A 26466-nucleotide genomic window follows, 5' to 3' on the forward strand; every position below is an offset into this window, starting at 1 on the left:
ACTTACATGCTACTCTTCATCAGCTGTAAATGAGATGTGGTCCTACAGAGATACCTACAAACAGCACATCTTACACTTGAAGTGTCCAAGGGAGCAGATAGACATTTCACTTCAGTTTCCACGCAGACATATGTCATGCATGCGTCTCATCGACTGGACTAGTCCCAGGAGGCCCCTGATTATCTTAATCCCCTGACTGCACAGGGCCATGATCTTCCACTTCTCTACTCTATAACCGTGCTGGAGGCTAGGTGGCCTCCTCAGGAAGCAGGCTGGCATGAATGCAGCCAGCCAAGGTACGAACAGCAAAGGCCAAAGGCCTGCATGTGGGTTGTGGCAATCCCAAGCACAAACATAGCCTGAGCAGAGGCTCCGAGGAGACCTTATAGCGGTCTTCCAGTACCTCAAGGGGGCCTACAAGAAAGATGGGGAGAGGCTGTTCAGTAGGGCCTGTTGTGACAGGACTAGGGGTAACAGTTTTAGAATAGATGAAGGTAGATTTAGATTAGATATTAGGAAAAAATTTTTTACAATGCGAGTTGTAGAACACTGGAACCGGTTGCCCGGAGAGGTGGTGGATGCCCCATCCCTGGAAACATTCAAGACCAGGTTGGATGAGGCTCTGAGCAACCTGATCTAGTTGGAAATGTCCCTGCTTCTTGCAGGTGGGTTGGACTAGATGACCTTTGAAGGTCCCTTCCAACCCAAACCATTCTGTGATTCTATGAAGGAATTTTTCCAGGCGAAAATAGGAGGACATAGGGCATATGTAAATAATAAGTTTGTTTGTCAGATGGGCAGACATAAATGAGCTGTACTGTTCAGAGAATCTTGCTTTTCTGTCTTAGAAACCACATTTTTTATCTGCAGTCAGATGGACAAGTTAGCAGGAAGAAAAGTGGAATGGATACAATACGTTATTAGTTACAAACCAGTAAACTGGCTCTATTAGTAATTTTAATTATCTCTTACAATCACATTGTGCAAAGCAGTCCTGAACAGGCAGGAAAATACACTATGATCTAAACAAGTCTTTACTTGATTTTTACATATTTAAATTTTCTTTCAGGTATTTGCTGCTGTTTGTATTAATTCTTTGAATACATTGCCCCAGCAAGGAAGACAAGTGTTACACAATTTCTTGTCTCCTTTGACCAAGCAGAGTTTGGGAAGCACAGGTAGCCCTTTCAGAAATTGTTGGATGCTCTATTCCTCCAGCTAAAGGAGGGCTCAGTTGCCTGCCTGCGTGTCAGGCGTGTTTCCTAAGTTTGGAACAGGTACAGTGAATTAATATCCTACCTTTGGAATACGGTAAAACAAAGATGAAAACGAAGGAAGGTCTGAACTTGGCTGAATGTAGCAGTGCTGTTGGCCTCTTGTTGACCTTTAGTAAAAATTTGCAAAGGCTACTTTGTTGTTTCTGTAGTCCCTAATAGTTTTATAGAATATTCCGTGCACGTACTTCTTGGTGGTTACTTTAATGCACACTGCAACGGTCCTCGCAGAAGTGCAGAGTCCCTGCAGCATTTCCAGGGTGCTAGTTGGAGTTTTGACATTGGAGACACTAATTGTTGCTTAGAATCACTTTTAAGTCATCTTAAATATTGATGGAAGTGAGGAATCCCAGGAAGTGATTTTTGCTCCCCTGCCAAGACAAACACATCAAACCAGTGGTAAATAGATGAGGTAATGACAACTATCAGTGTCATTGACTGATCTAGCTCTGTGTAACTGAAGACTCTTCTGCAACAGAAGGATATCCATTAGGTAGGAACTAATGCCATTACATGAGATGCATTCCGCCATCTTAAAAAAAAAATTGCAAAAGAGATCACTCAGACCAGGAAAGGGGAGCAGCTGCCAGAGAGGCTGGATTTCTGAAACACTGTTTATGGAGAGGTGGTCTTTCTGGAAAATATTCATTGCCCTTTCCCCTATACTCATTACAACACCCAACCTGCAAAGACATCTGCTTGCCAAATGCTGGGGGTATTTGCGGGAGTACTCTTTATCTGAGAGTGAAAGTGTCACTTTATACTAAAGAGACAGGCATGGATGGAGCTGTCTGAGAAGATAACCGAGGGTGAAAACATGCCAAACAGAAATGCACTGTTGATCTAAGTTTTAATCTTTACACGGAGTTAATTTTGTCCATGAATTTCCCAAAGCAAAAAGCTTTCGGATCCTGAAAAGCAGAAATCTTAAAATAGGGTACTTCAGGGGGGGGTGTCTCAGATTCAGTCCAAGTTATGACTAGCTGGTGGGGAGAGCTGCGCTTCAGCTTGGCAATTCCAACAGCCACAGGGGGGGTTGGCAATACAGGAGCTTGATGCTGGCAGGGGTGGAAAGGGTCAGGGAGGCTTCCAGTGTAGTTTAGACGAACTTCAAAAACTGATTATCACAACTTCCTGGCAAATACCTCAAAGGAGGATTTTTCCATATGTACAATTTCGTTGGTGTTCTCTGCTGGCTAAGTTGACAGAGGTGGTGCAGTGCCAGATGCCTTTCATGAGGCTGTGAACGATTCAGTAATGTCACTAGCGCCGTTGACTACAGTGCAACATTTGCAAATAAAACGGTGGCTTCAATTTTATTTTTAGACATTCTTCTTTTGGATTCAGGGCTCTGCCATACATTCCTGCGAAATTACAGGGACTAGAGCCACGGGTGCTCATGTTCGTGAAGAAAACCACGGACGCGGGGGGGTGGGGGGTGAAAAAAAAGGCAAGTAAGAAAAACCCTCTGTTACGCACAGTGATCAAAGGAGGGTTTGTGTGTCAGAAAGTCTCTCTACTTTTTCTACTTTTCCTAGCCTGTCCGGGCTAGTGGGAGCCGCTGCCCTAAGCGCCGCCGAGCAGAAAGGGAGGGGGGGGAGGGACGGACACCAGGCATCGCCGGCTCCCGCTGAAGCCCGGCTTTGCCCCAGCCCCTTCGGTTTGGCTCTGCCCCGGGTCAGGCGGGGAGGAAACCGCCCGCCCCCCGCGGGGCCGCCGGGGGAAAACATCTGGGGCGGCCCCGCCGCCAACATTTGGGGCGGCCGCGGGGCCGACATCTGGGGCTGCCGCGCCGCATCCCCCGGCGGCAGCAGCTGGAAAGGGGGAAATCAGGCGCCCCTCGGAGAGGGGTGAGGGGCTGCGAGGGAGGCGGCCGGCGGAGGTAAGGGCGAGCAGCGGCGGGGGAAGGCGCGGGTGGGGGACGTTCAGTGTCCCCGGGTGAAAGGGGGCCGTTCAGTGTCCCCGGCTGCTCCGTGTTCGCCTTCACTCGGTCCATGGCGTGGGGTGGGGGGGATATACGACACGGGACTCCTGAGGTAAAACGCGCGGAGGGGACTTTTAAATCAGAAGTAGTTTTCGAGAAGGTTGCTGGCGTTCAAATCCGACTTGGAGCCCTTGCAGGCGCCCGAGTTACTTTGCCCCAGGTGCAAGAGGTTTTGCAGCAGTGGTTCTGGATCGTTACACAAAGCGGGATTAGGTGTGAGGAACGGGAAAAAAAAAGAATTCGCTGTAGTTTTAAGGGGTTTTTTTTTTGTCTGATTTTTTTTTTCTTCCACTCTTCCTTGGATGTCTCAAAGGGAGACATACATCCAAACTCGAATTTCCAGAGAAAATCAAGAGAATTTAAGTGTAGCCATGTCTACTTCACTATATGAGAGAAACCCTAAAATTAGGCTATCCTAGCCTCTCCATTCTATTTCAAACTAGAATAACCATTGGAAAAAACACCTCCAGTCCCTGGGTATGTCCCATTTTGTTTCAATTTTTCAGTGATAAATCATATTATTCTCTCCCAATAATGCTTAATAACTTGCCATGGTATGAAACTTTCCATTATCTTTCTGATAAGTGGCTTTCTGAAATTTCGGAGCCTAGGAACTGAAACATAGAAGTACTTCAAAACAAAGTATTTGTGCTTCTTAATTTTTAAACTGAATATATTATTATTACTATGCATTTGCATACCTAGGACTTGTGATTTCTCCAGTATGTATACCTTTGTTTGCAACACCTTATATACATAGAATCATATTATTGTAGACTTCTTTAAATTATGGCATATGTTGTACCATAAATCACCACAAGTACTTTGTCATTTGTAGAAGGAATGTATTTAATATTAATTTTAGATGCAAATTCATCATTGACTCTGGAGCTACCTTTCTGTAGTTGTCACAGAAGTATTTCACTGCTTTTCAGGGTTGCTTATGTGGGCTTTTCCTGTATTTTTCTCTTTACAAATGGAGTTGGGTAAACCAAGCAGATTTCTCTCAGTTGCGGAGAGTGTGGGTGGAAATAACTGCTGGGGCAGAAAAGTCAAATGAACCTTGAGGAGTGGCTTGAATAATTACGCCTGTGTTTAGGCAAACTGCTCTCTGTTTACTCTTTTCTGGCCCACTGCATCTGCCTGGAAATATAGTTTTACTCTGTTCTGCAAACAGCCAGTGCAGCAGGACAAAAACAGGCCCCTTATTTTCCCATCTGAAGGCATACGTGGATTGAGACTCCCCAATGTCAAGCCTCTTGTCTACTGGCTCCTACTCTACTTCTTCGATGTGACCAAACATGCTCATGCTCACTTGCAGTTGGCAGCAGCGGTCATTTTGATCGTCTTTTCCTAGCTATGAGCAAGGAGAGTTCCTAAACCCTGGGATTATAAATAATTAAACATTGATTTTGAAATATCATAGTTTTTAGTAGAGGGCCGCTCTACTGTGGTACTCCTGTCTTATTGTGCAGCATGAGCCAGACCTTGAGTCTGGCATTGCTTTTTGCTCCAGAAGATAAAAAGGAGACTTAAGTGCCTTCTAGTGAATTTATGACTAAATCGGGGCCTGCTATAACATTTTAATGCTATCTGAGAAAAATTCCTAAAACTCTTCCTCCACATGACCTTGCACTTCAGACATTTCTAAGGTACAGAGTGTGGCATGTGTAAAGCCAGTGGTTTTGGAAGAGGATGCAGCCCCTTGCTGTGGCTGCCGGTGTGATTGAATTACAAAGCTCCTACTCCAGAGCATTACTCTTGCTCCCTCCATTAATTCTGCTGTCTGAGGGGCAGCAGGAACTGAAGCTGCTGCTACTGTAGCCTTGCATTATGGAGGACTCTTCAGTTTCTGCTAATGTTGCATTAGCACCGGCTGATTCCCATTTAGCAAGTATGAGGTGGTCCCATAAAGAGGAACTATGTCTGTTTCTCTGATGCATTTTATTTTTCTAGCTGGGCTAACTCAGCCAGCCGTTTCTCTCAGCTATTATCAATGTTACAGACTGCCTTGCCAACCCTCCCATTTATTCATTAGTGTTTCCCTTTCTTTTTTGACCCATGCATCTTTCCGCTGTTGGGAGTGTGTTTCCTCCAGGCAGTAGCTGGTAGAAGCAGTGCACTTGGTCATCCTTGTGACAAGCAGTACATCAGACACCCTGATCTCGACAGACAAGACTTGCAGAGAAAACTCCAAGGAGCAAAGGCAAAACAGTCAAGGCAAAAGCTCTAGGTGCAAATCCCACCTTCTGCTCTGTTGCATGGCTTTATGGAAATTACTAAAAAGAAAGCTTTTTAGAATGTTTTCTTTTTCCTTCTTATCATAACACAATGTTGCAAGCCATAAACACTCAAATATCATTGATTACAGTATCCAAATCCATGAGATTCAAACATCTATTTTACATCACTTTGTTTGCCGTCTAAGAGCCCTGAGGGCTCACACTACCTAACTGTACGCCGCAGACAGATAGGATGGCTAGAAGTTAAGAATCACTCAACCAAATAACTTCAGAAAACCAAGATTCAGGAAGAAGAGGCTGGACCTCAGCCAGAGGAGACAGCAAAATGCAGGGCAGTGTCCCACTAGAAGCCAATATCCTGGACTCATGCCCCTGGTTTCCAGTCGCCTCCCTAGCAGGGGACAGGAGAAGTTCAGCTCTTACAGGTGTCACCTGCTTGTTGACCAGCTATGAGCAGAGTGAGCATCACATTGGCTAACTGAACTGGTTTGTAAGTTTTTGGTAGGAAAACTGAGTCCTTTCTGTGAACACCAACAGGCACTTATTAATGTCCTTGCATTTGTTGAGATGAGCTCCCTTCCTGTTTTTGTTAACTGGAGACTATCCTTAAGATGAAAGCTTATGAGTATGAACAGCACAGCATGACACTTCTGCTTACCATATTTTGTTAGTGTTTGGTGATTCTCCAGAACAGGGTCTTCTTTGTAATATTCCAATTTATCATTTGAAGGCCTCAGTCACCCCAATATCTGTTACTGTACATAATGAAGAGAAATCTGCACAGTCACTGGTAGCCGCAGTAAGGGAGCAACCTTTGCCGCCGAAGAGTTATAAATCATATTGAGGTCAGCAAGCCCTGTCTTCCATTCCTGAAGATCTGTCCTTCTCCAAGAACAGAATTCCTCACTTTTCTCTTTCAGACTTAGCTTCCTTGCAGGCTGAAAATAGCATTTTAAACTACTCAAACATTGAGTTTTCTCAGTTAACATCCCCTTTTTGATTGTGTCTTCTTGTCTTCAATAAGTGTTTGGAAACATAAATAACAATTGCAGCAACTTCTAACAGTCTGTAAAGTGCTCTTTAAGTGTCAAATGAAGGATTTGTTGCAGCCCAGGTGGTCACTAGTATTTATTACAAATATTTGTCATAGTCCAGTGGTCCACTCAGCTCCACTGTCCTACTAGATCCATTCACTGAAGCCCTGACTGTGTTGTGAAAACACTGTAAAGGTCCATAAAAGTGATGCTAACAGAAACCAAATCATATTTTATTTTATTTTTTGTCCAGAGCTGGTCTTTGAGCAATAAATCATCAGTTGATATAACAAACTTTTACTCCCTTGACATTTTCCTAGCATGTCTATCAGGAAGTGGAGAACATGTAGGTGAGCACACCTGGAGCTACAAGGAGCAGCCAGGGACCATAACCTACAAAACTGGTGTTGGTAGGGTACCCAGGGAGCATGCTTCTTACTTGTGATGTGACCTCTTCTTGACCATGGGCCTTCAGGGATACCTAGAGTCCTGCAGAGGTTGTTCATTGAAGTGACTTGGGCTGGAGGAATTGACTTTAAAAAGAGAAAGGATATAGGAATTTCACTAGTTGGCACAATTCAGGTTAAAATCAGGAAGAAATAAGCACTCTGGCTGAGCCCAGTGCCAGGTGAACTGGAAAGGGGAGCCAGCCTCAGATGTTGGTGAAGAGCTCCTGCAGCACAGCAGTGGGACGTTGCAGTGCATCCTTCCACCCTGCTGTCTGCCCGGCAGTGCTCAGCTGCTGCCGCATGCAATCAAAAACTTGCTCGAGTCTGCTGGGCTGGGGGGAGCCGTGGATCAGCAGCCCCTAGCTTTGAGGGCAGCAGTCTGCTGTGACCCTCTGTGGGGAAGGGAGCTGCTGCTCTGCAGAGGGTGCAGCTGGAAGGTCACCCCACAGGAGATGGCAGCTGCTGTCAGGCTCCTGCCGGCAGAGAAGTGGCTGTGGTGGCTGACGCCAAACATATTCCCGCAGGAGGTAGCACTCTCATACCTGCCATAGTTTACTCACATACTCGTGCTACCTTATCCTTTATTTCAGGCAGTGCGAGGAAATACCAGGTTTTATGGCCAATAAAGAAACTACAAATCTTTCTTAGGAAAAAATGACTCTTTCGTATCCCATGCAATTGCAAGATTTAATTTTTTATGTTTGTATGTTTTTTGAACTTGTGATGATCTGAATAAAAGGCTCCAAATTGGCAGTCCTGAAGACCAAAAATTTCATATCCACAGACTAGCAGCTGCTCTGATATTGAGAGCCAATGGTAAGATTATGATGGAGTGTTTGTTGTCCCTGGATAACCCCTGGAGATACCCTGCTCGGCTATGGGAGCAGAAACAGAGTCAACAGATGCACAGAGAAAGAGGAAAGCAAGCCAGAAAACTGAGGGCCGCAAAAGATGAAGAAACGCAGTGAGGAACATCCAAAGGGCTGAGAAGGACAAGTGGCTGGGAAGGAGGAGTTGTTGACAGATGCAAGGCACTGAAAAAAAATAGAGTAGCTCTGGTTGTGGTCCCAAACTCAGCACTATGAGAGACTGTGTCTTGCTCCTTTCTAAGGCTGGTATATAGATTTCTGGTCATTACCTCTTTGGGATTTTTGGTTTTCATCCCTGTCTTGTAGGCCTGAAAATTTTATCAAGGGTTGAATTCTTCTCTTACAAGCTTTAGAGACGCATATTCATGACATTTCCTTTTTTTTGATCTGATAATCTTTATCTCCCACATCCTTAAGCCAAAAATATCAAGACTGTACTGACATTTTTTTTATCATTTCAAGAAGTCTTGAGTCCCGCTATCATTAGCATTCACAGTACTTGGTTCCAGTTTGATTCTGAAGGAGCTATAGGTGCCAGCTGAGTATTTCCTTAACACCAGAGCAGTGATCTCATCTGGAAATGTGGGGCTGTAGTTGCTGAAATGCTTTTAGTCATGACATGAAATCAGTACTGCATTTAGTGAACAAAGTAATTACAGTAGATGCTGTTTTTCAAGATCAGTATGGCTCTTGGTGATGTTTACAATTTAATGGCTGCAGGATAAAAGGCACTTGCCTCGTGAATACATCTGTAACTGCAAGTAGGAAACTTTGGTACTGAAGTAAACTTATCTGGGATTTTTTTTTGTCTCAGATACTTTAAATTTTGCTAGATTCTGGTTTTCAGTAGAAGTTTTATGATCACAGCTTGTGGACTGATTAGAAAGTGTCTACAAATGTGGTTTTGCTTCCTCTTATCTGGGTGCATTATTCTCACTGACAGCATGATCGATTCCTGCAGCTGTTATGGATAAATAAACATTTTCTATCAAATATTATAAACACCACATCCTTGTTTCCTAATCTAGCATATGGGAGAAAAATTAACACTCTACATTTGCTAATGTTTAATCTTTGGGTTTAACTTTTGTTGTCATATGGTCTGCAGCAGAAACGAATGCATTGCAGCAGAGTGTGTTTGTGGCCTCATAACTTTTGTCATTTCTGGAAAAAAACCCCACATTTCTGGTTGACAATCCTCTTTAACATCCCCCGGGGCTTGATAAACACAGGAAATTGCAAGGCATACTGCTGTGGCAGGAGAATGTGTGGGGAAAGGAAGCTGCCTGCTGCAGGGCTAGCTCTCACTCAGCTACCGCTTCTGTCCCCATCCTGTACAGGTTATGCTGCCTAAGCCCCTGGCTTTTCTTAAAGGGAGAAGGGGAAAAAAGGGAAACTAATCTTGTTCTTCAAGAAGCAGTTGAGAAGCTGTCTGAGTAACTGGGTAGAATAGCTGGTTTCTCCATACCACTTTCAAGTCTTGCTTTCGTCCCCACATGGGTGGCCTCAAGAGATCAGGAATCAAACTGGTAAATGTTACAAAACATCCCTCCCCTAAAAGCCATAAGATGGTTAAATCAATCATCTAAGTATGTTTTTTTTTTTTGCCTGCCTTTCATACTTCTGCTGGTGTGAAATAATTTTCAGGCTAAAAAGGCAGCTTTTAATACCCACAAACATGCACACCTTTTCTTGAATGCTCACCTGGAAACTGCCTTTGCTCATGCCCTCCTTTGCCAGCGGATCCCCATATTGCCTTCTGACCCCAAGGAGCAGGATGCAGCCTAAACTGAGGGGTGAACATCCCAGGTACACAAAGCATTACTGCTACATAGGGAATTTGTGGGCAACTGTCAACAACCTACATTTGCTTGGCAAAGTTTGAGTGCAAAACACTTTTGCAATACCATGCAGCTTTCTAATTGCTGGAAAAGCCTGAATCATGCAGAACTTTCTGGGATTATTGCAGGAAAAACCACGTTTGGAGTTCTCACACGTGGGGAAAAAAAAAGCATCTCACATTCAGAGGTAGCTGTAAATTATTCTCGTTCCTTATTCCAATCAGTTGCAGAAACATTGCCTGGTATGTAAAATTTATATACTACCTCAAAAATTGAGTTATTGCCATAATTATGTCTAATTACCTTTTTCTCCAGTTTCCCGTGCAACCACTGGCCCCTCGGCAGGCGTGCCAGGGTGGGGATCCTGGGAGAGGCCAGATGGGGCAATTTAAGGCCCATGGGTGCCCCTGAAACCTGACAGCAGCCTGCCCTCCTGGCGTGCCTCATACCATCCCGAGAGTGGGGTTTCATGGAGCACTTGCTGTGGAAAGCCCAATCTGGGCTGGAGCATGTGCCTTGTCTGGTTCCTGGGCACTCTCCTCCAAGTGACAGTCCTATTGGATGGTGGGGAAGGAGCTTCCCCCAGGTGGAGTCCAAAATTTGCTTTGCCACAGTCCCCAAATTTGCTGGTGCTCTGGCTGCTGTGGCCCCGTGGCTGCTGGTGGAAGGGCTCTGGGTGGTGAGGCTTCAGGGTGAAGAGATGAAAAGCTGAGTGACCCTGCAGGGATCCTGGAGGTGGCCTCAACAGGCAACAGGGGCAACTTGGTCAGCAATGGTCAGGGTGTCTGTGTACACATGCTGGAAAGCCAAATCCTACCATCCATGGCGAGGACTGTGGCCCAGTGACGCTGGCTGTCCGGGCACCTCTTGTAGGCACCAGCACTGCTAGCTTTGTCTGTGGGGTTGGGAGCAGGATTTGGACAGGGTTGAGGTTGTACAAGCAGGTCAGTAGCTGCAGTGACGCATGCAGCACCTGGTGTGACTGAGTGGATTTGCAGGGCAGTGGAGGGAGTGTGGGCAGACTCTGGGTGGCCGAATCCAGACCTTATGGCACTCAGCTCTGGGGCAGCCTCAGGATTTTCTCTGGCAGATGATGCACTCTAGGGAAGGTGGTGGGCAGCAAGGAAGGTTTGGTGCTGAGAATGTGGCTGTGGCTCTGCAAGCAACTCTGGCCCTGAAATCACTGAGGATAAAAGAGTACCTGGGATTTCCACATCTTGCAACATCAGTCCTTCAGTGATTTGTTTGCTAGCTTATGGGATAAGGCTCTGTGAAAAATAAACCCTCAAATTTATTAAGTATTGCCATAACACACTGATGCCATCTTTATCCAATAAATAACACCTGAGGTACCAAAACTGTCTGGCTCCCAAGCCATGCAGAAGAGCTGGCAGGAGCTGCTTTGTCCTGGGCTGCACCAGGGGATGCCAAAGTGCAGCATGGAAAGGCAGCAACCTGCCATCCTGTCCTTTCACCTCCTGTTGCACCCCTGCCTTACACCTCTCACATCCATGTCCTAACCCCACAGTGATCTTCCCGCATGGGTGGCTCCACTTATCCTCGCTGTATCCTCAGTGTTATTCTAAGCCCCCAAACCATGCAATATCACCTGGTTTACCCACAGGCAAAACCCCTCAGTCATGTCAAAACTGCGGGTGGTGGCAGTTGACTTCTAGCCTCACTGAAATAAACTCTCAGGCCTAATAAGAGAAAATTCACAAATTGGGAAATTTGACCAGTTTAAGGCGAGCTCTGTCATGATGTTTTCAAGTTTAGTAAGGATTTAAGGTATAATTCATGTAACTCCTTTCTGAAGCTGACCATACTGAGATTCAGCATTCCAAAGGTCTGCCACAGCAGCTGGCTGGCAGATCCGGCATGTCTCTTTCTAGAGGAATCCTACAAGTAATTCGCAACATCTTTGGATGAACTCCAACTGAAGTTTACACTCTCTAAAGCTAACGATACGTGATTGTATTGCTTATAGCAAAAAATAAATTTTTCTGGTTCTGTTTTGTTTATAGCAGATATGCAGCAGTAGCTGCTGTATCAGTCTTTTCCTTTTCTTCTTTTCCCTTGTTTTGAAAGGCAAAAATTAATTTAAAATAGAGTATCTTGATGGATTACCCAGATTTAGGGCAGAAAAATCCTCCAGTGATTAGAGCTCTAGGTAACTCAGGTGTGAATTTACAGATTGGGAATTACTTGGGAAGTTTTGTATACGTGCACTACAAATGACATTAACACACTGTTCTTCACCTGACTCTTACTACAGCTGTACTCTCCTAAAGGAAGGCTTTTCATAGGTTTAATTTACCTTTTTAATCCACTGTCTTGCTTTGATGTGGGGTATAGGGTAAGTCTTTCCATTTGGAGTGCTTTGTAGCTGTGGTGAATAGTAAAATATCTAATGAATACAGTCTTTCTAATGAATGGTGTTCAGTGAGATCAGACATATGGCAAGGAAAGGCCGCTCCCCACTCCTCCCCTCTTCCTTTCATTCAAAGAAGGAAAAAAATCAACGTATCTGAAAAGACAGCAATGCCTTTCAGGCCAGCAGGTTTTAGAAGAACCAGACATTAAGGCTTCCAAAGCAAAGGAAGTATTTCAAAGTTTAAAGCAAAGTTTAGGTGACTGTCTAGAATTTCAGCTCCTGTTGGCAGTGCCCTTTTCTGAGGCAAACAATGGTGCAGTTAGTACTGGCACAGATGCAAAGCTGGTCAAACTCTTTGAACTAAAGGAGTCCTGAAATGAAGTACCTCTTCTGCGAGGCCAGGGGGGTGGGCCTAACCTGTGAGGCTGAGCTCCTCAGCTGCACCACTGAGAGCCTGACTGCACCATAGGCTGCTCAAGAGCGAGCAATGCTTTCCCCACCTGCAAATAAAACACACAGACATCAACCCAGTGGGACTTTAAGGGTGGTGGGGGAGGCAGAGAAAGGCTCTCCTGACCCCTGGACCCTCAACTGCCACCTCCTCCTGCCCTGCCCAGCCCACCCTGGGCCAGGATTGGAGGTGCTCAGCTCACAAGCAGGCTGACGTGGCATTAACATGTGCTCAGCTCCAGGGAGACTTAGAGCTCAATCCAGCATTTTCTGAGCAGAGATGGAGGTGGTCATCACCATTCTGCCCGAGAACCACCTGCTGGGTCTGCCACCGCTTGGTCCTCCTCACGGCTTGTGCTGCTCCAATCTGAGCAGCCGGTCAGCCACCAGGCCAGGCAAAGCCCCCTACAACAGCTCTGGGCATGGCGCCCTTCCTTTTTCTTCTTGAAGGGAGATAAGCGGCATGCAGGAGCCCTTCCCCACCCAGCAGAAATCCCCAATGGAGTCCTCTGTGTTTCATAAGGATACGTAAACACATCCCTCATTCCCCCTTTGGCTGCCCCACAGCTGACGGGTGCTGCTTCCCTGTGAGCCTTTCCTGGGCTCGGTGCAGCCATCACAGCATGATTTCCTTCCAGGCTTTGTTCGACACAAAGCACTGGCAATACCTGTGAGGATGCATCCAGCAATGGGCTTGGTTGGGCAACCAGTATCACGTTTCCCTTTTCCTGTACTTCAGTAGTACTTCCCTAGAAATTATCTCAGGGGAGTTTTACCAAGGGAAAGCTTTTAAAGCTCACTCCTCCGCTTCTGCAGCCCTTACAGTGGGAGAAATCAGCTCTGAAAGAGGAGGGGGACAGGTAGGAGGGGTAGGACCCTCTTCAGCATCCCGGTTTAAATCACAGCCTGCCTCACGCTACGCATGAACAGTTGTATTTTTTTTTTCTTCTGCTTTGTGGCTATGTAGGTCACCTCTCTTATGCGGTTGGGTAATAGTCTTATGGCAGCTTCAGGACCTGTATATGTGGAAAAGTTTCTCTTCTTTAAAAAAAAAAAAAATTAATGCTTTCTGTGGAGTTTAGCCTCTTGAAATAGGAGAGGGCTCACGCTACGTGACTAGACAGTATTATGTGAACCATCTGCAAGTACTCCATGGCCCACAAGCCACAGTTTAAAACTTCTTATGTGGAGCTGACCATAGGAAATACTTACTGAAAAGAAAAATATACCAGAGCCTCCATGTTCTATTCATAACCAGATGTCTTCAGTGTAGTGTGGCAATCGGATTTTTAAGTCAGCAATGATAATAACAGAAAGTATGGATTGCCACTGCTTCTAAAGTGGTTATTCTTGATTGTTGCCTGTGCAAAGATTTAGTATGCCTTTGGGTCACGATGCACAACAACTCAGTTTATAATAACTTAAAGAAAAACTGCAATTTAATGTTAGAGCTCTCATTTTAATGAAGAAGATATTTGAGCTAAGTTAACTCTTCTAAAGGTTGGGATGATGACCAGAATTACTAGGTTTTATTAATGACACTGCCTTTATATAACTGACCAACTTATAACCTTACACCCTTGCTGTACTTGATAATATGTTTCTAGTTGTGGGTGCACAATTCACCTATCAAATATTGAGAACAATTGGATGTTTGTAAATTATAATGAAACATCTGAATTGAAATACAAAATACAATTTATTAGTGAGTAGTTACCCATTGGATCTGTATACAATTAATTTTTTCCTTCAGTCAGGTATTGTCTTGATTTCTGTTTGTGTACTAAATAAACATAAAACCCTCTGTAAAGGTGAGAGAACCTAATTGTGAATATTCATGTCCTCTTTTTTTTGCTAGCACAACTTCAACAGCATGACATAGTGTCCTATGGCTTTTTTTTTTTTCTCTTAACTTGCCAACTGCCAGCTCTGCATTTCAGGTCACCTGTTTGCAGCTGGCTCTCTTACTCTTCTGCAAAACTATAAAACTGGGGAGACTGGCTGGGTGTTTTGAACAGCCAGGGAAGATAAGTACTCACATTTGTTTTTAAATGAAGTGTAAGCACTTAATTCAGTGACACCCTTTTGATCTATGCAAGGAGATACGTTAAAATTATAACCCACCAAATTTTCCTACTATTCCCATAATCAATCTGCATTTGTTTCACCTTCAGGTATCACCTAGCAGAAAACCATGGGCAATTTCAAAGGGCATGCCCTCCCTGGAAGCTTTTTCCTTCTTTTTGGCTTGTGGTGGTCAGTGAAGTATCCACTGAAGTATGCCTGTCGAAAAAACAAGAATGCTTGCTACCTTGGTTCCAGGGCAGGATTTCAACGCCTGGAGTTTGTTGAGGGGATCATCAAAGCTGTCTTTGCCCTGATTGGTAAGTAAGGTGGACTCAGGGCAGACAACAAAAAGGCTGTGCCTTTTAACACTTTTTTTTTTAAATTTAATTCTCTGATGAAACATATTTCATTGTGTTTTGATATTTCATCCTCTAAACACTATGAATCTAAGAACTAATGGGGCTACTGCTATTAATTACGTAGTTATGACTGTATCATGGTTTCCATCCATAGCGCTCTTCTGGAGCTTTCTTAAAGGTCTCATGACTGCTTCACAGCCAATCCATCTGAATGTCCAGATGCTGTTTACTACTTCAGGGAGGGAGATAAGATATTTAGGCAAGGGGCTCTCACATGCAGACTGGGAGCACCAGACTGTGGGGACGTTGCTTTTCTACTTTTGAATCCAGCCATCTCAGATATCGGTGGTCTCCACTGAGATAATAATACACATAAAGTATGTAAATACAGACACTTCTTCACTAATGTCATTCAAAAGTGAAAATATTCACAAAAACAGACTGAACTCCAGATCTTATTGCTGAAGGACTGTTGCAATGGGGTGGTGGGGGGTCTGTTTCTCCTTCTTTTGTGGACCAGCCTGGGTACAAACCCACAGGGAGAGTTTAGTGAGCAGTGCAGCTGACTGGAAGTGCCTAGTCCATGTTTACATTCCAGCAGGCTGTATGTTAGCAATTTACCTTTATAGAGTAAGCAAGCTAAGTAACAGGGGACCTAGGGAGCTCAGCACATGTGGCTCTTAAGTTGAAAAGAATCTTGATTTTTAGTATTTTTAGATTCTATCTGTCTACTCATCTTCAGATGGTCAGAGTTGCCTGGTTTCTAATCAAGACGCAGGGTGTGCCAAAATCTTGTTCTTGCCTTTTGTTCCCCTCTGGGAGTTGTATCAGTTAAGATACATCAGCACTGAAGTGATGTTGTGTGTACAGGATGCACTTGATATGCCTTAAAAAATTATCAAAACCTAAATAATAGTTTAAATTTTGAGGTATGAGTGGGGACATCTTTCCTACAAATCTCCCAGTCAGTGTCTAGAGGTAGTTGGGCAGATAAAACACCCATCTAGTGTTTTTATTTTCACCCTGAAACAAAAAGCTATTATTTTAACATACGGTAATTTCAATTCCAGTCATGGACAAGAAAGCCTGGCAGGGACAAAGAGTAAAAGCAACAGAAGGAGTAAAAGCTGCTGTTTCTGTGTTAAGAGAACTTGTAATAAAGGTGGAAAACCACTGCATTTGTTCGGCAGCCTGTCTACTTGTACAGCAGGATACTGGCCCACGCTTTATAAACAAAATAATCAACTGTAATTTTCCAAAAGCATAATGTATTTTAAACCCTTCTCAAACATGGATCATATAAAGTATCTAAAAGCAGCTTTCGCCTTGCTGGAGTACTGCAGCTAGTTAGCAAGACACCGAGGGGCCAAGGTAAGGGAGGCGGTGGAGCAATTCAAATACTAACTTGATATACGTTCTCATGGGACCTTTAATAACTCGGCATGGTGGAGGGATTTCCTTTTATGGCTTTATAGGAAAAATTCCCTTTGCATTAAGAGTCTGAACTCTGCCATCCTGCATATTGCAGGGGACTGAAACGGTAAATCTTTCTTTTGGGGACTTTAGCATGTGTTATACTCATGTTTGAACCACTGGGAAAGGCAGCTGAAAAATTCAGGCAGAAGACTACCACAATAGCAATTGTTTTTTTTTTTTAAAAAAAAAAAGCAACACAGAATAGCTGTCTGTTTTCACTACTGGAAACTGCACGATGCAGACAGTCCCACCAGAAGTGGGCTGAAGCCTGGTTTCATCTGGCTTCCTCCCCTCCGGATTATGTGATGCTTAATATATGCTTGAGCTCACTCTGTGGTCTTTCCCTCAGCAAAGCAATTTATTTCATCTTTTCTCCACTCACTGCCTATTTTAAAAAAAATGTATATAAAATTAATAGCTTTTAGGCCTCTGTGTATTTTCCCTTGAATTTGGCCCACATGTTAAAAAAATTATTGGGAACGGTTGAACTGGGCAGAAGGGAGCAAAACATAGCAATCACCCAGAGCAATTCTCAGGCAGCCAGACTGAACCCCAAATTGACTGGTGTTATGCTGCATGGGGATATATGGTTGCCTCTGTTGTCTGTATAAAAATAGTTACAGGACAAATATTTATATTTCTCGTTTCGACTGCAGGAATGGTGGCTGAGCAGTTTGTTCCCGATGGACCTCACCTGAAGTTATATAATTATGAGGAAAAGCACTGGGATCACTTGATGAACTGGCAACATGCCACCATGTACCTCTTCTATGGCATTTCAGGGCTGGTTGACATCGTGGCTCATGGGACCAATGCATTGCCTGTGGCCATGGACAGGATGATGCTTTCCTTAGCAGTGTTTATTGAAGGTCAGTTTACCTCTCCCCGCAGAGGTGTGTGAGAAACTTGCAGAGAGGTATCAGTCTTTGGTCTGGGAGTCTCAAATTAGCCTTAGAGAACGAGCCTACAGGAGCTGGATATTTAACTCCCCAAAACGCTTTGCAAAGATCTGTCTTGGCCCTCCTTAAACTGCAGCCCAGAGCATGATCACACGTTGTAGAAGTCTACCTGTGCTTTCCTAACAGGCTCAGATAGCGACAGAAATGTTACGAAAACAGCAGCACAAGCCTGTTTTGGGTAAGTGCTCCACAGCTTGGGCATGTGCTTCAATCTATGTACTGCCATGGTACACAACTTGTTAGCCAAAGCCAGTGTGAGTGCATTTACCTCCACAATGGTCACATGTTGGAATTGCACTGGAGACATGCTCAATTTATGTCTTCTGTATGCACAGTATACCTCATAGCATACCTCTTGTTACACTGCAGAGACAGACAAATGAGACTTTTTGTTAATGTGTTTTAAACGAAGGGTCACAGAGCTGCAGCCTCCCATGCAATTTCCTGGTCTGAGCTTGAGAGTGGGAACACAGTATGTAGGCATGAGTCTTTAAAAATTACTCTCAGTTCAACTGAGAAGGTGATATTGGCACAAAGAGAAATGCTAAAGGTTCACTGTTTTCTAAAAGCAGATGCAGGGAGATGACAAGGGAACAAAATGCCTTAAACTGATCGCTTAATTTATTCCAGGTTTTCTCTTTTGCTACCATCTTCATGGGAGAGCCATGCTGGATGTTCATGTTCATCAGTTACTGCTATTTGCTATTTTTGGAGCTGCTGTTTGCATATTTCTGGAAGTTTTCTTCCGTGGTAGTATTGTGCTAGAGATGCTCCGTACAAGCCTCTGCATATTACAAGGCAGCTGGTTCTGGCAGGTAGGTCGTTTTTCTGCCTTAGGAATTTCTTCCTTCACCAAAATTAGTCATTTACTCCTTTGCAGATGTTTCACAGGTAATATAATACGCCTTTTAAACACAGACCTCAAAGAACTCACGGAAAACAATGCACTTTTAATGTCCCTCTAAAGAGATAAAAGTATTTATCTTATCGATTTTATAGCCTTTTTACTTCTAGTGTCTTTTCTTTGAAGCACTAAAGAAGCTAAGGTGGTTTCGTTGAGCTCTCCCTTGCAATTGAACATCCCCTCTGAGCTCTAAAACATCCTGTTCAAAATTTGCTAGCCAAATGGCAGTGATTTTACAGCCCAGCAATATATGCTGTTCTTTACGAAGACAGCCCCCACTCTCAGCTGCCGGAGCAGTGAGTACATGCCCAGCAGAGTACGGTGCAGGTGAGGCAAGGCACCTATCGACATTGCATGAAGAGGAACGAAAGTGCAAATTATCTTTCATGTTGATTGCCTCTTTCTAGTTTCTAAAAACCATTATAACAGTGGCAACCTAGGTTTAAAAGATGCTTGAGATCCTGATTCCCATTAAGAGACTGAGTAATGTAAAGCCTCCTGCTTTTCCAGTGTTTGGGAAAGTAAGCAGAAGAAGTAATAGCTTGAACTTTTCTATGTCAGGGATGTGGCTCCTTTAACTCTTCATAATGTAGCTGCCATGCCTTTCCTTACTTGTGGTTCTATCCAATTAAAAGATATTTGATAGTGACTCTTTGCTGTCAAACAAGAGAGAGAATTTAATAAATTACTGTGATCTTCTAACAAAGAAATAGGAGCACTAGTGCCAATGTGTGTTTCATCTATAGCAGAGAACTGAGGTCACTCCAGTGATTTTTCTTTCCGGCATGTCTAGACTGGCTTCCCTTTTTTATATGCTGGCCAGACACGATTAACAAAAACGTTTGCTGTTCCTTAGGAGAACTGGACACTCAGCACCAAATCAAATATTTAAATACTTGCTCTAGCAAGGAGATAAACCTCTGAAACAGCAGGATTTTTCTATAAGTGAACTCAAGAACCTGGTCCTGCAGCAGCTGGTGTTTTATTTTCTTGTAAAATTTTCTTTGGTGATTTAAGACGCTTTACACAAGAAGAATTAGATGCAATCATTTATTCTTTGTTGTCTGCCTAGTCTAATTTTAGAACAAGTTATTTCTTTAGCTCTGGACACAATGTGGGTTTTTTTTTGTTTCAAAGTGAAAAACCGAAGAACTAAAAATACAAGAGATCTAAGTGTGGCTTTTTTCACACCCACATCAGACTTCAACCGTATGTGTGACTGAAAACCACATACTGGCTGCAGCGTGACAAATTTGTAAAAGGTACAGGGACTTACTTTCTGCATCATCAACACCCTCATTCATTGAATTCTCCACATGGAAATGCAAAATGCACTCCTTCTCTCCTCCTTCCTCTCTTCTTCCCAGCTCCTAAATTCTCAGCTAAACTGCTGAGTGGTGACTTTGAAGAGTACGAGGCAGTACAGAGGACCAATGCTTGTCAAGGCAGACCCCTGTGTAGCCATGGGATTACCAGTTTCCCAGTTTAGGCATTAATCTGAATTTGATCTTTCCCAGCTCTGAATAAACAAATCAGCTACATATTTCACACAAATTTATAGCCTTGGGTGAGAAAACTCCTTTTTTATGGAGTTGGTGATGTCGCTGGGTAGGAGCGGGGGAGATCTGGGACTGGCTCTGTATCTTCAAAGGCATTTCTGCACAAACTGTGTAAAATGATCCAGCGCATCAGTGTGTGACTGCAAAATTGTATTAAATAATAACTACAGAAATAATAAGCACTATAGGAAAATGAAATGCTTGCCTTGTGATGGGTAGCATAATGCATGATATGGCATAGGCTATACATCAAATGACATTTGCTAAATATCTTTTATTTTGTTACAGATTGGTTTTGTGCTTTACCCTCCAAATGGGAGCCCAGAGTGGAATCAGACGGATCATACTAATGTGATGTTCTTGACCATGTGCTATTGCTGGCACTACGCCTTTGCTTTTCTTATACTTGCAGTGAATTACACAATTGTCACCTGGTAAGTTACTTGAAACACTGAAACATTGGAGACCTGTCTATTTAGTCTAGTAGGAACTTTATTTTAGAAAAGTTTCACTGACAAACCAGAAGGTTTCCACAAAGTGATTAATTGTCTTGCAAGGCAAAATAAAAACAGATATTGCTAATCAATGAAGACAACACGATTCACTGCTTCAGTACAAAGGGGAAAATCATTCATAAAGTACAGCTCTGGCAGCATAATTCTTCTCACATAAAATGAGCTCTTTTTGATAATCTTTCACATTTCTAAGTGCATAAAAAGTTACAAGGAGGAGAGACCTTTTTTTTTCCTACAACATCATCTCTCCCAGTGCTCATGTCTACTAATTCCAAGTACCTTAGTCAGCAGGCTTCAAGACTTATCTTTGAAGATTATTGGACAGGTTTAATTGCTAGCAATTTCCTGTGATTAGACCAGATTTCTTTTTCACTAGCCAATTTCATCCCCTAATTTCTAAACTTAGCCCTTTTCCTCACTGCCCAGTGCTAATTCTGACACAATTCCAACTGCAGAGTTAACTTGGTTGTAAAAATAAGCCTGATTCTGCCATGCGTGAGCACCTTCTGCCCCCAGGACCTTACCGGGCCTTTGCCTGCACTGCCCTAAACATGCTTCTCACCCTTTGCTTTACCCTTACCATCGTAATACCCCTATTTAATCATGCTTTGGCTATATGTAGTTCTTGCAGTCTTACTTTGCACCACAGAGGTGCCACGTCTTTTTTGGATCTCAGTCCAAAAGGCACCAACACTCAAGGCTGCGTAACTGGTTTGCTGTGTAAAGGACAGCAACTATAGAGAAGGTAACAGCAATCTTATGTTTCTTCTGATGCTGGGAATGGTGGCTGCTGCAGCATCAGACAAGCCCCCCAGGTTGATCACAGCACGCCTCACAGAGTTCCCGTCTGCGGGAAGGTTGGCCAGACTCACTCTTCTTCACAGCTTTATACTACCCTTCCAAGTGAACACAGCTGTTGGTCTTGTACCTGCACAACATTGAACTTTCTGGATGTTACACTGAGGTTTGCTTAAGGTGTATGCTCTTAGATTTGTCTATAGGAACCAGCTCTTACAAGCAGTACGTACAGGTGCTACTGTTAAAGGCAGCACATACAAATGTCAAGCTACATGCTTGCATTGTATTGTGGTCGCTCATGCTAAAATACAGGTGTGTACAATGAAGGCTTGGGGTTAAATTCTGCCCAGATTCTGCTTGAAATCACTATCTCCTCTTTACAGTCTGCATAAATCAATCACCCTAATGCCCCCATGACATGCAGGAGTTAAACAGTTTTTTACAATGTAAAAATGGCCAGATGAGCCTTTGAGTTACTATTGACAACTCTTTTTTTGTTGTTGTTGTTGTTTCCAGGGCAGTTCGTTCAAAGGTTAAACAGTCCCAGTCCATGGAAATGGGATTACTGAAAACATCTGAACGAGATCAGGAGTCAGAAGATGAAATTTAGTACGAATATGGCTTGACTAGTTTACCCGCTCTACCATTAGGCTAATTGATACCTCATTTATAGATTTGTTTGCCATCTTATTAATTCTTTACTACAACTTGCTACACAAATATCATCCCCAGAGTACTGTCTACATCCACACAGTTACATCTTTATGTGCAGAGGGTAAGCTTGGTATCGATTTGTGGTAGTTGCACTAGTACCTTGCTTATCATGTGCTTCAAAGAAAACCAGACTAATGTTTGACAAACTCGGACTGGATGAGGTGGCATGATGAAGTCTGAGTGTTTGCCTCATTAAAAGCTAAGCAAAATGTTTTCCAGCTGCTGCTGAACAGAATAAGTTTCCATAATTAGGGTGTCCAAATAAGTGTTTGTCAACCTGCGAGTAACTGTGCACAAATAACTGTGCAGACCTGAAAAACAGTAGAACAAGACAAAAAAAAATCAGTCTTGCAGCTGTCTTGTATAACACTTTTGTGTCTCTGCTTGTGGCTTTATGTTAAATTGAGAGAACGGCTCACTGCAAACCCGCTCAGCACTTCCTTCAAGCGTGTAGTGTGTTCACTCCTGCAGACACTACCAAGCTTGATAGGAGGACCAAAGAGGTTTATAGTGATCAAAAGCCACTGCAGTTATTAATTCTCATGCCTAGATAGTCCTGCCTCTTTGCTATCACTTAACTTCAAAAGGCAGTGAATGACTTTGCTTTCTCTCAGCGCCTGGAGCAACTTCTTTTCCAGAAAGGCTGAGGGGTGTCCAGCTCCTGGCAGCAAAGCCAGTTTCTTTCCCGAAGTTATTTTCTTTCCTTCAGTGGAATTTGGTGGAATTTCAGCAGGGTTTGTAGCAGACACGCAACTGGACTCAACACCTGAGTTAGTGGTGGGTAATGCTGATCTGCGGGCAGGATGAGATGGATTTGCATCCTTTTCCCTGTGTTGCCCCTGTGAGCACCAGGCAGAGTGCTGCACAGAGAGCTGTGGGAGTGCAGATGTTGCCTTCATAGTAGCTACCCACAGCAGTGAGTGACTGAAAAAAAAAAAAAATTTGTATTTATTTTCTCCACTAAAACAGAAATCTTGATGCAGTGAAAAACAGAGTGCCCCCCCAAAAGCTCAGTGTTGCCTGGGATGTGCTCCAAGCTCAACAATAGAGAAATGACTGACACGTGGCAAAAGACATCAGAAAATGATGTTACATAGAAACACACTGCCCCTACGGGGCGGACTTTTAAAGCATCACTCTGGCTGTAATACATCTTTCGAAAGGCTTACACAGGCAGCTGGGCAGGAGGGAGCACTTGCTGCGCCACTGCATGTGTGCTCTGCTTTCCAGAGGGCTGAGCACAGGATGCATGCTGGTGGCCACAGGCCGTTTTACATTTCCATCAGTGGCAAGGTGATCATTCTGAAAAACAGCCCTTTCCTTTAGAACAACTTCTAAAAATATTATTTTCTAATTATTTTCAGAAACAGGCTAGTGCAGGACAACAAATTCTGTTCAAATAGTACCAATGCGTCGGGTTTGATTGCTGCAGAAGTGTGTTCCTTCTATTTGAATATTTTCAAGTGCTCCTAAGGGAATGCAGATCTGGACTCTGGTAGATGATCGAGAGCTATCGGATCTGGTCCCTGTACTTTGAGTTTCGCCTATATTTTTTTCACTGTGAACCAGAAAAATGAGTAGCATAAAACTATTAATTGCAGTAAGCTGATTGCTTAAAAAGATAGGCAATAAAATAGTTTGTAGCTCAAAGGCATCCCAGGACTCAGAAGAAAAAAAAAGGCCTTCTCTAAAGCTATTTCACCTTCACCACATACACATTCACTTCATTTTTAGGACCCACCTTCTACCTTCTTTCTCAAGGAGCACCCTTCTTAGCTGCATACGCTGTTAATGCCGAATTTTAGAATGTCAGGCTTATCAATGCCTTTCCAAAACCAGTGAGGTTGTTTATTCTGAAGGAGATCTTCAGAAAGTACTTTGCTTCTCATAAGCAGGAACAATGCAAGTTTCTTCACTGCTTATCTTGATAAATTATATTTAATACTGTGCAAATATTAAGGTGCTGTAACTCTAAACTAAAGGGATAACCTAAGCAGGAAGAAAAGCATGATAAACTGGCTGAGCTTTGATATGTCTTCTTAGAAGACGTCAACTGGTAATTTTTTAACATTTTAGATCTTTGCTGAGTACCAGGAAGTGACACTTGTAACCAGGTGTCAGATTATCCAGCTGAATCTACTTTGGAAGGCAAAAATAGTTGGCTCACAGATATTTCTATGTTTAGAAATGTAAAACGGGAAACTACAGGTACACAGCCAAAGATCACCACTTTTCTTAAGAATTGCTTGCCCTTCTTCAATGCCTTTCTCTGAAGGGCCTTTGAGATTTTGGCAAACTTCAATGAAGTCTGTCTCAGGACATTCTTGTAAGCTAGGTATCGGTATGGCATTTTTGCAGCTCTGTGTCTCAGCTTTGCAAGTGGTCTCACTGTAAACTCTGAATTAACTGATATTTACTCTGCTCTGCAAATCTAAGACTTGAGTTTCATTACTGTGTCTCCATTAAAGTCAGATTTTTCTATTAGCATAAGCCAGAAGGAAGATCCATGGCTTGTCTGAGGAGCTTGCCTGTTAATTGCAGCGGGGATATACTGGCCAAATGCAGTGTGTCACTACACCCAGCTATAATCTTACCTTCATTGTGCCCAGAACCTGGAGATTATCACAGAAGTCTGTGGTGATAAGCAAAAATCAGTTGACGATGTGAGCCTCACGGGATTCGTAACCTGAGTGAGCTGTGAATGTGGAGGGTGCTTAGCAAACTCTTTTGAAAAATCTGCTTTTTCAGAAACAAAAAGTGCCAGTACTCGAACACGATGGCCAGAAGAGTGGCTGCCTGTCGCGGCTCCTCCTGTGACCACCTCAGCCTGGTGGCTCCAGCTCTGTCCTTACCTGCACCCAGCATCAGCCCAGCAGTGGTTGTAGGTCTGTGCATTTTCTTGGAAGAAAACCTGAGCAGGACTCAGCCTGCTGGGAGGTATCACCTGCATTTCCCTCTGTCTTCCTGCTGTGAATCTCCCATAAACAATCAGAGAACTGGACGAATAAGCCCATCAGACACATTTACTGGTTTTGGTGCAACCATGCTTAGCAAAGATGCCCAGCCTGGAGCCTAATGCAGTCTGTGAAGCAGAACTGTGGGGCAGACTTCTTACAGAAACTCTCTCTTCACGTAAGAGAAGGTGGCATTGCATTATTAAGCTTGAAGAAATGCAAGGAAAAATAAATCCTGAAGCCTCAAAGAAACAGTAGTCTCTTGGGTTTAGTTTTTAATAGAGTACATGCAGAGTGAGTGTCATAGTAGGGTTTTGTGCCTGATGTATTTTTGGTGCCACAAAGGAAAGAAACACCCCATTTCAGGGTGGGTTTTTGTTACGCAGAACACCTGACCCATTCTTCTCAAGCATTGTTCGGAAGAGATGCCCAGGAACAGTAAGGTACCTAAATACGATGCGAAAGGTACAAGCTTTGGCATTTCGCCAGCAACAGATTTTGCTTGAGTTGAATGAGTGGAGGGAAGTCTGATAAGTTTACAAACGCCTCTCAGAAAAAGGTAGCTGCTGTCAAGAAAATTTAAATTATTGTTAAATATCAGTGCTGTTGAAAAACTATATGCAGTTTATAATAGACAATATATGCCTGTAACTTTATTTAAATAAAATTGATTTATTCATATAAGATGTCTGTAATGTTTTCAGGAGAAAAAATATAACTGTTTATGGGGCAGGATGGGGTGGGATAGACATGTTACCCTCAGAGCCCACCCAGCCATTTGAATGAGTAGCACTCGAATTCAGCAAAGGTCTGGGTTGCTTTGTCAAATTCCCTTGATTCTGCCTTTTCATTGTCATTTAGAACACAGCTGAAAACAACTCTTTTTGAGGTCTAGGCAGTAGAGCTTCACAGGTCCACGAAAGTCAAACGCTATGGAAAAAGGAGGTCCCAGATTTGGATCTGGCCTCCTATGTCATACATAACAGAGCAGCCAGCAAGCCAAGTAAACAGAATTGCATGAATGGGATCTTTCTATTTTGGCAAGCTTAATAATAAAAATATTTAGGATTTTATTTTACTTTGCTCCCTTTTTCCTTTAAAGAAAAAAACCAACCCTTTTTCTGCTGTAAGATGAAAATGCATTCTGAAAGAAAAAAACTGAGGTACTTGAAGAAATGTTGGTAAGTACAGATTTTGTCCTTTTCATATTTTTCATCAGTTTCTAAAATTAAAACTAGGGACCATAGCTGGCAAAAAGTAGCAAATAATTTTAGCCACTCTCAGACTGCATTTTGGGGATAAATAGATTATTTATTAAAGATTACAGCCCCATGGCTTGGTTTCATCATTCCATGGATTTGATATCACTTTGCTATGTATTAGACAGATAGTGGGTTGTTTCTTTTTTTTCTACTATGGAGAACTTAAGTTGGGATGCAATTACGTTTACATAAAACTTCTAAGTTTCTCCAGGACCAGCTAAGGGAGAGAAAGTCAGCACTTCCTAATTTCCCATTCAATTTGGTTGCTCACAGAACTAAGAGAGTCACATAAGACTTCTGAAAACTACCAGTCAGAAACTTTAAAAATCTGGAAATAGCTTTAAATAAACCAACTGGGGAATCAACCAGTTTACATTAGAA

The 26466-nt window shown here is 43.2% G+C and overlaps 1 protein-coding gene across 1 annotated transcript; it reads left to right on the forward strand.

Annotated features, from left to right (window-relative positions):
- Positions 1-2906: 2906 nt before the first annotated feature.
- On the forward strand, positions 2907-22035 carry TMEM45A (transmembrane protein 45A). The gene is made up of 6 exons (XM_086771805.1): positions 2907-3156; positions 14693-14902; positions 17077-17289; positions 18010-18194; positions 20131-20276; positions 21672-22035. The coding sequence occupies exons 2-6, from the start codon at positions 14713-14715 to the stop codon at positions 21763-21765; spliced, it is 828 nt and encodes a 275-aa protein (XP_086627931.1). The 5' UTR covers positions 2907-3156; positions 14693-14712; the 3' UTR covers positions 21766-22035.
- The last annotated feature ends 4431 nt before the right edge of the window (positions 22036-26466 follow it).

The sequence above is a fragment of the Chlamydotis macqueenii genome, chromosome 1 (genome assembly GCF_036417535.1).
Source record: "Chlamydotis macqueenii isolate bChlMac1 chromosome 1, bChlMac1.mat, whole genome shotgun sequence".
NCBI lineage: Eukaryota > Metazoa > Chordata > Aves > Otidiformes > Otididae > Chlamydotis > Chlamydotis macqueenii.

Excerpts from the sequence above, each read along its gene's own strand:
- TMEM45A (XM_086771805.1), top strand. The coding sequence starts at position 14,713 with ATGGGCAATTTCAAAGGGCATGCCCTCCCTGGAAGCTTTTTCCTTCTT. Across the intron at positions 17,290-18,009 it reads CTTAGCAGTGTTTATTGAAG|GTTTTCTCTTTTGCTACCAT; the intron begins GTCAGTTTACCT and ends AATTTATTCCAG. Across the intron at positions 20,277-21,671 it reads AATTACACAATTGTCACCTG|GGCAGTTCGTTCAAAGGTTA; the intron begins GTAAGTTACTTG and ends TGTTGTTTCCAG.